At 41.9% G+C, this 12,169-nt stretch overlaps 1 protein-coding gene and 1 long non-coding RNA gene across 6 annotated transcripts in view; both read left to right on the forward strand.

Annotated features, from left to right (window-relative positions):
• Positions 1-2,246: 2,246 nt before the first annotated feature.
• Positions 2,247-5,471, forward strand: LOC112540508 (uncharacterized). The gene is made up of 3 exons (XR_015797451.1): positions 2,247-2,318; positions 3,195-3,296; positions 3,760-5,471. It is a non-coding gene; the product is annotated as an uncharacterized LOC112540508 (long non-coding RNA).
• An 847-nt stretch (positions 5,472-6,318) lies between these two features.
• The window catches only part of SPPL2A (signal peptide peptidase like 2A), a 28,278-nt gene continuing 22,427 nt past the window's right edge, over positions 6,319-12,169 (forward strand). For 2 of the 5 annotated variants that reach the window (XR_015797501.1, XR_015797500.1), the window contains exons 1-2: positions 6,319-6,874; positions 11,326-11,445. Coding sequence is in view for 2 of the 5 variants with exons in the window: in XM_088148590.1 (XP_088004716.1) it covers positions 6,818-6,874; positions 11,326-11,445 (177 nt within the window). In the remaining 3 variants the exon portion in view is untranslated. The remainder of the gene's footprint in view (positions 6,875-11,325; positions 11,446-12,169) is intronic. The other 3 variants (XM_088148590.1, XR_015797502.1, XM_088148591.1) reach the window with 3 other exon arrangements.

The raw sequence follows: 12,169 nt of genomic DNA on the forward strand, positions 1-12,169 counted from the left end.
GGTGGCCCCATTTCCACAACTAACGGCCATAAAACAGTTAATTGCAATGGCAGATGTTTCACACGAAGAAGAAAGTTAGATTATGGCCTAGTCTAGGAATGCCAGATCTGGGCTGCTGTACTTCAGGCAGCCACCAGGTGGCAGCACACAATACAGGCCATTCTAATGCCTTGCTGCCATCTAGTGGTCTTCTGCAGGATGGCAGCCCACATGTGGTGATTCAGGCATTCAGTATGTCCCCATTCTTTGTGAAATAATGGACATCATTTTGCCAGGATTGTCTGGCAGTAACTGTTTGTTTGAATTCTTGGATATTCGTCATGGTCTTCTGTGTCTTAATGTTTGATTTTTCCAAGCATCAGCGTCTTCTCCAATGATTCTTGTGTTTGCACGATGTGTCCAAAGTATAGCTTTAGTTTTGTTATTTGAGCTTCCTGTGAACAGTCTGGTTTTACTTCTAGCATTGCATTAAGCAATTTAGTGTGTTTCCATGAAGCAGGCCAAAGACTAGTGAGCAAAATAGGCACACAAAAGTTGATAAATGGCCCATAATCAGATTGTCTTGTGGATTCATTCTGTATCTCCTTTAGAGTGATATAGTACTTATAAACTGTAAGTATCTGTAAGCATTACAAATGTGATGGAATAGACATGAAAACAACCAGGCGGGACTAGAACTCACCAAGAAAAAATATTGTTTTATAAAAGTCAGGATATTTATAGTATCCTGCAATGCATATCACGCCTGCATAAATGGATAGAAATTCAGTTATCAGAACGTCTTCATCTGTTGAATTCTGATTTGCAGGTAGCTATTAAAAAGCACAGGAAACTCATATAGTATTCCTAAATCAGTCTATATAGTAGAAAATATTTCTGTGTTGACATATTCTCAAAAGCTGATGATAGGTAGGTTGTGGGAAGGATTCACCTGAATCACAGGGCTATCTAAATGCAAGGTTAGGAATAAGTCTTAAAAAGGAAATAAATAATCAGGCATGAAAAGAGCTCCACCCAGAGTGCAGTTGTGATAAATGGAAGATGTAAAAGTGGTAATTGGATAATTTGGGGCCTGTGTAAGAGTAGAGATTGCTTTGTAGTCTTTGTTTTAAGAAGGTTAATGTTTAGAGAAGTGGTATTCTTATGTGTCTTGGTTGTGAGTTCTTAATGTGTATGTGTTCTAATATGTGTTGTTGTACCATATAAAATTGTGACAGTAAAATGCTCTGGGTATAAAATGCAAATATGTCCATCTTTGGGATTACTAGTACAAAAACAACTTCTGAAAAAATTGCTATAGCCTTGTTTTTTATGCTATGTTTATCTGTTATAATTGTGGCTTAATATAATTGGATTGAAAAGACTACTGTATTATGTTATATTATTGTTTTAAAATAATTATATAGTTGAATCAGGTTTGAAACTTGAAATTATCCAAGATGTTGACTTTAATGGCTACATATTTGTTGTACAATCAAATGTCAGCATAGGAGAACTTATAACTTTTGAGTAATTATTCAAAGAATAGTTAGAATATTCTATTATTAGAATAAAAGACTTATTAAGCTGTAGGTTATTATGAAACATGACTATCTTTATAGTACTCTGAGTTTGCTTTATTATAGTTTACTGAATAAATCATAGTAGGCTAGTTCATCTGCTAAACAATAATTCATGGTTTATCTGCAAAAATTGACTTTATGTAGTCCAAACACAAACTGTATTAATACATGGTATATGAACCATTACAGTATCTAGCTTTGGTATGCATCCGCAGAAGTTACCTCCTATTCTTGTTAAATTCAGTAGATGGTGATTAGATAAACTACAGTAAAAAAAAAATTAAATATTAAAGTTTTGCTTCATGTCCTCAGAAAGCTAGTTGTATCCATACAGTCTTTTTTTTCCTAAATTCATATACTTGTATGAGCTTGCTATTAATGTTTATAGCTACTTTTTTTACATGTGGCATGTAAAATGAACTTTTTGTTAAATACTGTAGCTCTTGTAGCTGTATTTTTCTTACATAGCTTTTGTTCAGGCACATAGAGGTAGGAAGAAAGAATTAAAGGACATTGTTAATATTTCAGGCTAAATCAAGTATGATGGGTTTCTTTTTATACAGGTCAGTGAGATAAGTAACTAGGTTCAACCATTCTAAGGTCTGTTAAAACAATTTATTGGAAAACAGTATCAGTAGCATATTCTCTAACTATGACAATTGCTTTAATTTTTAATTCTAGAAGCTATTACTGTGTGCTATAATGACAGAGTTCCTGGTTTGTTTTAACTGTTGCATTGGAGATCAGCCTCGAACAGTGAGTTTGTTTTACTTAAAAAATGTATATGCTGTATTTCAGAGCAACAACCCAAGGCAGCATACTCAAAACCATCATATACGATACAGATTTCAATTAAAATGCAATTTAATTTTTAAATACATTAAAATAGCAGTAGAAGACTGACATGTTAAGCCATTTTATTTCAATATTAAATTCAAGTGCTATTTTATAGCAGGCTTTGTAATCCAGAGCTCAGCTATAAAGGAAAAAAATCAGAAAATATTGAATAGGGAATCTGAAATAAAACTCTATTAGAAAAATCAAAGACTTGGTATATTTTCCCTCACTAGTCAGATCTTATTGACTTTTATGGGAATTGTCATGAGCAATCCTAAAATCTTTCCCCTGTGATGAAGAAAAGGATGGAAAGCTTAACTTTCTCTATTACCGTGTTATAGTGTTATCCAGCTCTCCTTCAGTCAGTGGAAAACTACCTTATCATTTGTTGTATCCATTGCTCATCCTTCTCTTCTTTTGTTCCCAGGATCACTTAACCCAGTCTCATTCACTAGCAGCGGATGAGATGAAATAATAATTTATTAAACTTGCATGCCACATGACTCCGGATGGCAACATCATGGGGACATGATTAAAAACAAAAAAATGTTTCCAGGCCATGTTTATGCCATGATTAAATACAAACAGGGCCAGAACCTGTATTGTGAATATTATAATGACTGCTAAGTACAGGAACTATGTATCTTGCGCCAAAAGGAATTTTCATCACAGTAGTAGTAATAGATATATATAAAACATCAAATGTCAATTATAACAGAACAATTAACTATGACTGTCTTAATTTATAAAAGATCTAACAAAATGATTTTATGTGTTTCTCTCTGTTTTTTAAAGAAGAGGCATCCACGACTTGACAGAAAAATGATAGGAGAGCCAATGAACTTTGTTCACATCACTCATTTTGGAACAAAGGAGATGGCCAGTAACCCCCCATCAGTAAGTATGTTGGGGAGAGAAGCAAAAAAGTGTTACATTTGCATTCTCTATTAATGTTTAGGTATGACTATCAAGATACAGTAATCCTATGAAATGGAAGATACTTTATTTTTCTTACATTATCCTCTCTAATCTTTGTGTGATGCATCAATGTTTCTGAAGAACTCACCTGGCTTAAGGGTATGTGAATTCCTTTGCACATTTATCCTTTGAATACATTCTTAACAGTTTTCTGGGTAAACATGCATTAAAGGAAATGCATGGTTTTTGCAAAACTGTTATTAATGACTAAAATGTGTAATGGAGCTTATAACTGAGACTTTAGAGTCAGAGAAAATTAACTAAAAGTTAACCAGACCTAGAATTAATTGCATAAAAATAGTGGAATTATTTTAAGGAACAAATTATACTATGTAATGTTAATAGTATTAATCAGCCTTCCATAATCTTATGCTTTTTCCAGGTTGGGCAAATTCAGGAACGGATGAATTCCAAAGGAGGCTACAGCAACCATTCTATGAGTACACAGGTTTAGGAGGTCTTCAAATTAGGTGGCAGTGTCCAAGTAATTAACCAATCTCTTCAGATACAAAGCTGTATATTTAGATTATTCATTACTGTTTGTATGGTGGTTGTAAACTGCTAAGATGACACCACTTGTTATTCTGTGACAGTCTGTTCATGCTGGGGATCTGATTACAAAATGATAAAGCTATGGTTAACCTTAATGGGCAGCATCATATTTGCTATCTGTTCTAAATGTAGTATTTAAAGTACTACATGTAGCTACAGTTTCAATTCATGGCTCTTTCTCAGCTATAAATCTTGGGGTTTTAAATTCTATGAGGGTGAGGAAGAAGCAGAGAAGCTAGGTTAAATATCTAATCAGTTCTAGCTTCTATAAAACTAAGACCTACAGAAAATTCTGTCTAGCTTGAGAAGCAGGTCTTAAATCTGATCTTGGCCATGGATTACTTGTCCTTAATGAGATGCTGTTGTAATCTTTCAGAAAAAAAAATAGTGCTTGGGAAAACATTTTTAAGTACTTTAGAGTTTATTTTTGACTTTTTGATTAAATAGGCCTTTAACAAAAACTTGAGAATCAAAGATTTGGTCTGTTTGGCTAATATATTTCTTGGGCTATGAGTGGGAACTTATCCTATGCCTTAAGCTCTACTCAGTCATTGACAAAAACAATGTTTAAAACATTTTGCATCACAGCCATGCTAGGTGCCCTAAAAGGCTTTTCGAAGTGTGCTGACAAATGAAAGGGTTAGGTAAAGAATAGTAATGTAAAAATTGACTATTATTTTGAAGTAGGACCAGGTGATAGAATTCTTGCTGCTAGTGGGAACTGCAGAAAATGTGTGGTGTGTGATGACAATCTTAATACTGGTTGCTTCTGTTCTAAAATTCAAGACTTATTATAAAAATGTCTCTTCCACCCCTTGGAAGATGGGTGCACACTCTGAATTTACTGAGTTTGACTCAAATGAATCCAGAAACATTTGTCTGATTCATTAAATCACTTGTACTGTTAATTCTTGCCTGAAACTGTAGTCTGAGTTTAGTATCTCTGAACTACAATTTAAATTGATTCGTGGTAGTCAAGTTTTAGTGCATGAGTCAAAAGATGTTTCTAGAACAAAACTGAAGCATGCTGCTGATGTGGCCTAAATGTATTTATTATAAAGCTATCACAACTCCAGCTGCATGAAGTGAAAGCAGAGGGCTGAAGTCCTAGATTTAATGGACCCTCTATTACTTGAAAATAAATTTGCTTTAATTAGATGGTGTCATTAATTTTACTGTGAAGACCAAACTCAAGCACCTCAAGTTTTAAAATAGGCATTTTTAACAAGTGACCTGTGTACTGTTTTAAATAATTCAATCTTACTAAAATGTGTGTGTTTGTGTGTGTGAATATTATTCAGAATAGTGTATCTACTGCAGATGGCTTCTGTACACTTGTAAAAAAAAAAAAGATCAAGTATTTGACATCCCTATGAAGTTCATCCTTGTTCTTGAGCAGTAATATGTCAAATTGTTAATGTTTGTGCAAAGGTCTAAGGTCTGCATTATGGATTGGAAGGTGTTGTAGTAGTGAATGTAATACAAATGGAACTAATGCTCTGATGATCAGATGAGATCAGGTACTGGAGATGAATTAAACAACTTCTGAAAACCCAGTTTTGCCTTGAGTGTTAAGGCTGCCTTAAAATGAGTCGCAATGTGAGTGCTGTTCCCTTGTTAGTCATTTCCCAAGCACCTCAGTACTGGTTCCTACAAAGGATTCAATGTTATGGACTGAATTGCTGAAATTGGCAGAATGCTCTCTTTTGGGGAGAGAATAGGACAACATGATAACACAGCCAGTTGGATTTTATTAGCATATAGACAACCGGTGACCCTTTGGGTCATTGTTCCAGAGAGATTTCCTTACCTAAACAGAGAAACAGGATGACCAAGGGCAAAAAAGCAGTGGAAGTGTGAGTGACTTGCTGCCTGCAAATTAATTTAGCTCAAGAGTTACTCTGTTGTTGCTTAATATTTTGACCTGCACAGATTAGTGCTCTCCAGCTATCACAAGCCCCATTATTTTCACTTGGGTCTGAGAGTTATGTAACACCTTGGATGGCCACCCGAGGTGTGATTATTTAGTCTGCCTTTAAGAGCCAGACTAGTCAGTCATGTGCCCACTTCCTACGGCTGACAGTTTCTCTTGTACCAAAAATAAATCCGCTTAAGGTTCCTGCCGGTAGCAGTCGGGCTCCGTGGTGCCATGCATAAGGTCTTACACGAAGGGAGAGCTGTTGATATTTGCCTGTAAAAGGGACAGTGATTAAACATTACAGCATTTCAGTCTAAATAAGCCAAAGGACCCGGCAGGGAAGAGAGCATAGATCTCCATCGCAGTCGCCGTCCTGCTTTTCCATGGCTGGCAGGGCTGGGCGGGTTGCGATTAAACAATCCCTACAGCGTAACGCTTTAGGCGTGGGATTGTCTAGTGCAGTTTTGGTGAGCCCAAACCAAGGGATCTTGAGCCGCTGCCGCAGCAGGCGGACGATCCCTTAGGATTTCCCCAGCTCTGGCCGAGGGGATCAGCCTGGCGGACCCTTGGCCGGCGTCCCGCCCTGCCAGAGATTTTGGCCAGCTTTTTGCTCGCGCTCGGGACCCGTCGCCTTGGATGGCCTGCCTGGGGTGGGCAGGAAGCGACGGCTGTGTGGCCCCGAGGCCGAGGGCCCCGGGCGCCGGTGCAGAGCGGCTGAGCTGCCGGAACGTCGGGCCCGGGGAAAGCCCCCTTCCTCCTCTTGCCCGCGCCCTCCTCGGGGCCGGGTTTTTCCGCCGGCGCCTGGGCCGCCTCTGCCCTTGAGGAAAGCCCGCCCAGAAGAGGCGAAGCTCTGGCCGTGCTGGGCGCCGGAGCCGCGCCGGGAAGGAGACGCGCTCGGCGGCGGAACGGTTGGCTGCGGGCCGGCCGACCGGAGAGCTCCGCAGGGGCGGCGGGGAGCCCCGCAGCAGGCATGGGGGCCGCCCGGCTGCTGCTGCGGGCCGCGCTGTGGGCCGTGTTCCTGCCGCTGGTAAGGGCCGCCGGGCTCGGGAGGCGGCTGGCGCCGGGAGGGGCGGCGGGGGGCGAGCCGGGCCTTCCGCGGAGCCTGCGGCCGCGGGAGGGCAGAATCCGGGGGCCCCGCGCCGACGGCCGGGCGACGCTCTTGGCTTTCAGGCGCCGAAAGCGAAACCTCCGTGGGCGCCGGAGCTTGTCCTCCCCGCGCCCGGCCGCGAGGCCACTCCGCGCGGGCTGCCCCCGACCCTGAGCCGGGCAACGGGTTGGGACCGGTGCGGCCCCGGCCCCTGAGCACGGGCGGACGGCAGAGCCGAAGCGCCCCCGGTCGCCCTCCCACGGCAGAGAGGCCCCGCAGGCAGGCAGGCGAGCGTGCGAATTACTGGACGGCCTCGGGCTCTCCGCACATCCCCGTCCGCGGCCCTGCCTGAGCCGTGGCGCCCGCCGGGCAGGCTGCTCGGGCGCTGCTTATCTGCGCGTGCGCCGGGCCTCGGCCATGACGCCGTCGCTCGCCCGCCGACGAGCAGCGGCTCTTCGGTTTATGGGGGAGAGGGCAGGGAGCGGCGGCCCGGAGGCGGCCGGGCGGCTGCCGAGCTCCGACTTCGGCCGCAGCGCTGGGAAGCCCCGTCCTCGCGCGCTGCCTTCTTCGCTGCCCGGATGGCCGGATTCCCTGTCAGCCAGGAACGGTCGGGGCTGAATCCGGGGGCTGAGTCCCGGCCACCGGGCCTCTTTTGGCTCGGCGCGTTTCGCTGCCCGCCCAGGCAGCTTCTCCAGCCCCGCTGCATGACTCAACTCCAGACGATGCCACCCGGATGACTGAGAACCTTCACCAACATAATGATGGCCAGGGATGAAGCGCAGGAAACCCGTCTTGGTGGAATGAAAGGCGAACAGATCCTGGCCGTGCTGACCCAGGCCGCTCGGCTTGGTCTGGCCTCTGTGCCGCGCGAAGGGTGCCTCTGAGCATGGCAGCCCAGAATGCCAGGAACGGGGATGGCAGAGGCGAGCAAGCTGGTGCCTCCCGAGTATTTGGATGCTGGTTTCCATTGGTCCCGCGAAAGCATCTGCGTGTGAGGCTTTCATTCTGCGTTGGAGCAGACCCTTGCAATATTCAGTGGCCTGGCAAACACATCTGTGGACTTCTAAGAAATAATATCATCATCGTTTTATCCCACCTTTTTAATATATAACTCAATGCGGCAAATGTACTTCATACTCCTTCCTCCTCCTATTTTCCCCACAAGAACAGCCCTGTGAGGTGGGTTGGGCTGAGAGAAAGTTCTGGCCCAAAGTCACCCAGGACTTTCATGCCTAAGTTTAAATAAACGTAATTAATTCATGCTGGCTGGGGAATTCTGGGAGTTGAAGTCCACACATCTTAAAGGTCTCAAGGCTGAGAAACACTGGTGTAAATCAACTGCTTTTATTTGTTTATACCACCTGACTCCCAGCAACTTTTCTTTGCCTGATCAGATTAGCATATTTTCAGCAATAATTTATAATCATCATAAATGGCATGCTAAAGGATTAAAATGTCAAACTAGCTTCCTGTTTGGGTCATTTTAAAAATCTCATTTTCCTAGTTCTGCCTCTCACCCAGCAATTGCCTGTATCCCCACCTCTGGGACAGACTTGAGTAATGAAATTTATTTCTGAATGTATTTCGGTATGAATTACCTACAGCCAGAATTATCAGACATTTTAGTTGCTTAAGCAGAAGGAAAGTTTCTTCTCATCATGAGCCATATGTGGGTCTTCTGAAACATGTCGACACACGTTGATGGAGCAAAAGCAAAAGTGGTGTGATCAAAGTGGAAAGGAGACATGTTGAGAGCAAAAGGAATCTGTTAGCACCTTTTCCAACTAACAAATGTTAATAAACTCTGTAAGGTTTTGTGAGTTATAGCTCATGGCATGAGATGCATAGAGTGGCTAAAATGTTATAGAATTTAAATTGAAATGGAGGAAGTGAGGGGTAGGTAGCCCCTCTCCTCCATTTCAATTTAAATGCAGGTTACATCTGAAACAGATTACAACTACCTTATCAGTTAACAATTGTAATGGGTTAAAAACCCATCATGTTTGCTGAAACTTTTTGATGTGTGTGGCTTCAGCAATCTCTGGCTCAATCATGGAGTTAAATTCTCCTTTTTCCAAAATTCAGATCTGTAACAGAGTGTCATGGAAGGTTCAAATGCTCAGACATTACTTTGTCCTTGTTTTGAGTCCTGATGTCAAACATTGCCTAAAGTTCCTCCTATTTGTCCTACATAGACTCGAAAGGGGCATTGCCAGCACATGATGGTGTATACCATATGAGAAGAAGGGCATGTAAAGGCACCTCCAATCTTGTGTGTGAAGTTGTTTGGGCCTGTGATGGTGCTGTTGGTGTAGATGTGGGGGCAAAGTAGACATCTGGGTTTCTTGCAAGGTCTCCATGTTGACATCCTTGTCCTGTTGTTTCTTGTGGCTTGTGAGAATCTGCTTCAAGTTGAGTGGTTTTCTGTAGGCACTTATGAGCCTGCCAGCCAGTGCGTGAAAAAGAGCAGTGTGATTTCCCAGCATGGGCTGTAGCTTGTTAATAATGTGTTTGAGTGACTTGAGCTGTGAGCTCCAGGTGACAACTGGTGGTGATTCTGTTTTGTTTTTGTGGTCCGTCTGTTAAGAGATCTGGGAATTGGTCTGGCTCTACTGATTTATCGGTTCATTGTGTTGATGGGTATTTCAGTCTCCTGAATGCCTGGTCAACAGAGCATCTCTGCCAAGCGAGTTAGAACAAGTGCAGTTGTAGCACAGATGATACTGGCGGTGTGTTCTAGTTGGAAGCTGAAAGCATGTAGCTGTACAGGCAACCTACAAATTGTCACGCATACCTGTGTGCTTTCAGCTTCCACTCAGAACACACCACCGAATCTTTGCACTGGTTGACAGTCCTTGTTTTTTTTTAAAAATGCAACAAACACAAACCCCACAGTAGCCTAGCAGGGTCATAGCTGTGTCATACTGCCCGAGAACACTTTTCTGGAGGTTTAATAGCTGCTTAACCAATACTGTGGCCGTGAGTAAGCGTCTGGCCCTCAAACAGCAACGCACAGCCGGGGGAACACAATTCACATGGTGTGTCCATCAGGTTTAATGCCAGGAAAAAAGGGGTGAGAGTACAGTCTTGCAAACTGGATAAGCAAAACTCCAGCCCTCATTTATTAGTGAAGTCATTAAGGTGCAAGTTTCTGTGAACTGCTTGAACATCTTTCCCCCCGTAACATCATGGTTAAGATAATGTATACGAATCACATCTTAATCAGTTGCAGCATCTGGGTAAGCTAGTTTGGGCTCAGAAACTGAACTGGCCAGGTTAGTTCCTAAATAAGATATCTAGGAAATAACAGGGCTACAGTCTAGTATACTATATATACCATACATAGTGTGTGTGTGTGTGTGTGTGTGTGTGTGTATGTATATGTGTATGTGTATATATATATATAGTCTGTATATACACACACACACACACACACATACAGTCTATAGCAGTGTTTCTCAATCTTGGCAACTTTAAGATGTGTGGACTTCAACTCCCAGAATTCCCCAGCCGGCTAAGGAATTCTGGGAGTTGAAGTCCACACACCTTGCCAAGGTTGAGAAACACTGGTCTACAGTACAGTCAGAAGACTAAAGCAAACCACTTTTGTTACTGTGTCCTTGATGTTATCATGAGTCAAGCTCAACTTGAGGGATGGACAGAGAAACCATGCTGACATGTGGTTAAATCTCTCCTCAGTCACAATCTGAGTCACCCTCAGATGACATAGTTTGCCAATCAGCATATGATGTTTTAAAAGTGTTTTTGATTAAATATTTCCAAGGCAGAAAACAGTAACAGATCAACAACATAGACATTAAATAATTGGTAAACAATCTAATGGTAATAACAGCAGAATTACAGAATTAGATAATTCTAAATTCTTCTACATGAAGAATGATCCTCAAGTTGAAGCCTCTTCCATCTATTAAATTTTTCTGCTTAACATTAATTAGGGGATCCATATCATGTGAAAATGCCCTTCAGTTCATTACAAAGTATTGCTGAATTCTTAGAATTAAGATGTTTGAAGAAGCGATTTAAATATTTTTTTTAGCAGTTTTAATTTTGGCCGAGGAAGGGTTTAAGAAACTCAAAAGCCTAAAATTGTTGGCTTAATAAAGAAAGGCTTCTATGGAACTTTGATTTTTTAAAAAAAGTTGAGTCAAGTGAATACCTGAGTTCATTGCATAATCAGTTTTGAATTTGCGGTGGTGTTATTAAGTCAGCTTTCTTAGTTCAAATTTAAACAGTATTTAATTTTTTTAACTCTACGTACGTCATTAAATTTATATATTGCCAAATCTTGTGATTCTTGCTAATTCATAACAATTATCAAATATAACAATAACACTTTTGAATTAATCTTTTTCTTCTTTTTCCAATAATAGATCAGTGCTGAGGGAGGAGTTCTGCATGCAGTTCAGAATGACAATCCCGACTTAACAAAGGACTATTGCATCTATTATAATTCTAACTGGACTTCTCTTCCTGATAGTTTATCTAACATTGTAAGTATTTATACATTGTAAGATCTGAATGAATTTCAGTTGGGGACATTTGACAAACCTTACACATTGTGTTAAACTGTCTTTTTTTCCTTAACCCATTATGACTGGGTCAACGGATAACACTAAGCCACAATGGCAGGATTCACACATTATGATAAGCAACAAGCCAGCAAATCATGTTATGGTTTAGTACAATGTGGGAACCTAGTCAGAACCTTTCGGAATCCCTGTGGGAAATGTCATTGGCCAGTGTGGTAGAATAGAGTGGTGGGGAAAAAACACAGATAAGGCTGGATTCATACGTGCAGTAGAATGATGTGGGAGTGAAATATTTCAAAATGATAAAAGTTGGGCTGGGTGGAGGATCACTGTGAATACCACCTTTGTTAAATTTTCTGCAAGGAACTGTAGGAGAATGTTGGATTCCAGCTTTACTTGCCAGGAGTCTTTCAGATTCAAAGGCAGAAAGGTGCTTTAGGAAACAGGGGCACACAGATAGGAGCTATCTCCAGCTCCTTAAAGCAGCTGCATCTTTTCCCAGAAAGAGCGGCAGGTGTGGAAGGCAGATTAGCGATTCCGCGGGCTTTAAGGAATTGCAAACAGGTGCTGCAGGAATGCCCCCCTTTTGAATCTGAAGCCCTGCACAGCCCTAGCCTTTAGCAGAAAGGTGAGCACCTTGGAAAATAGTATGTGCTCCTTGTATTCTCTTTGGCGGCGCATTTAC

Source organism: Python bivittatus, unplaced genomic scaffold (assembly GCF_059951505.1).
Source record: "Python bivittatus isolate LINGU-HERP-01145 unplaced genomic scaffold, Pbiv_v1 ctg000530_np1212, whole genome shotgun sequence".
In the NCBI taxonomy this organism is placed as follows: domain Eukaryota; kingdom Metazoa; phylum Chordata; class Lepidosauria; order Squamata; family Pythonidae; genus Python; species Python bivittatus.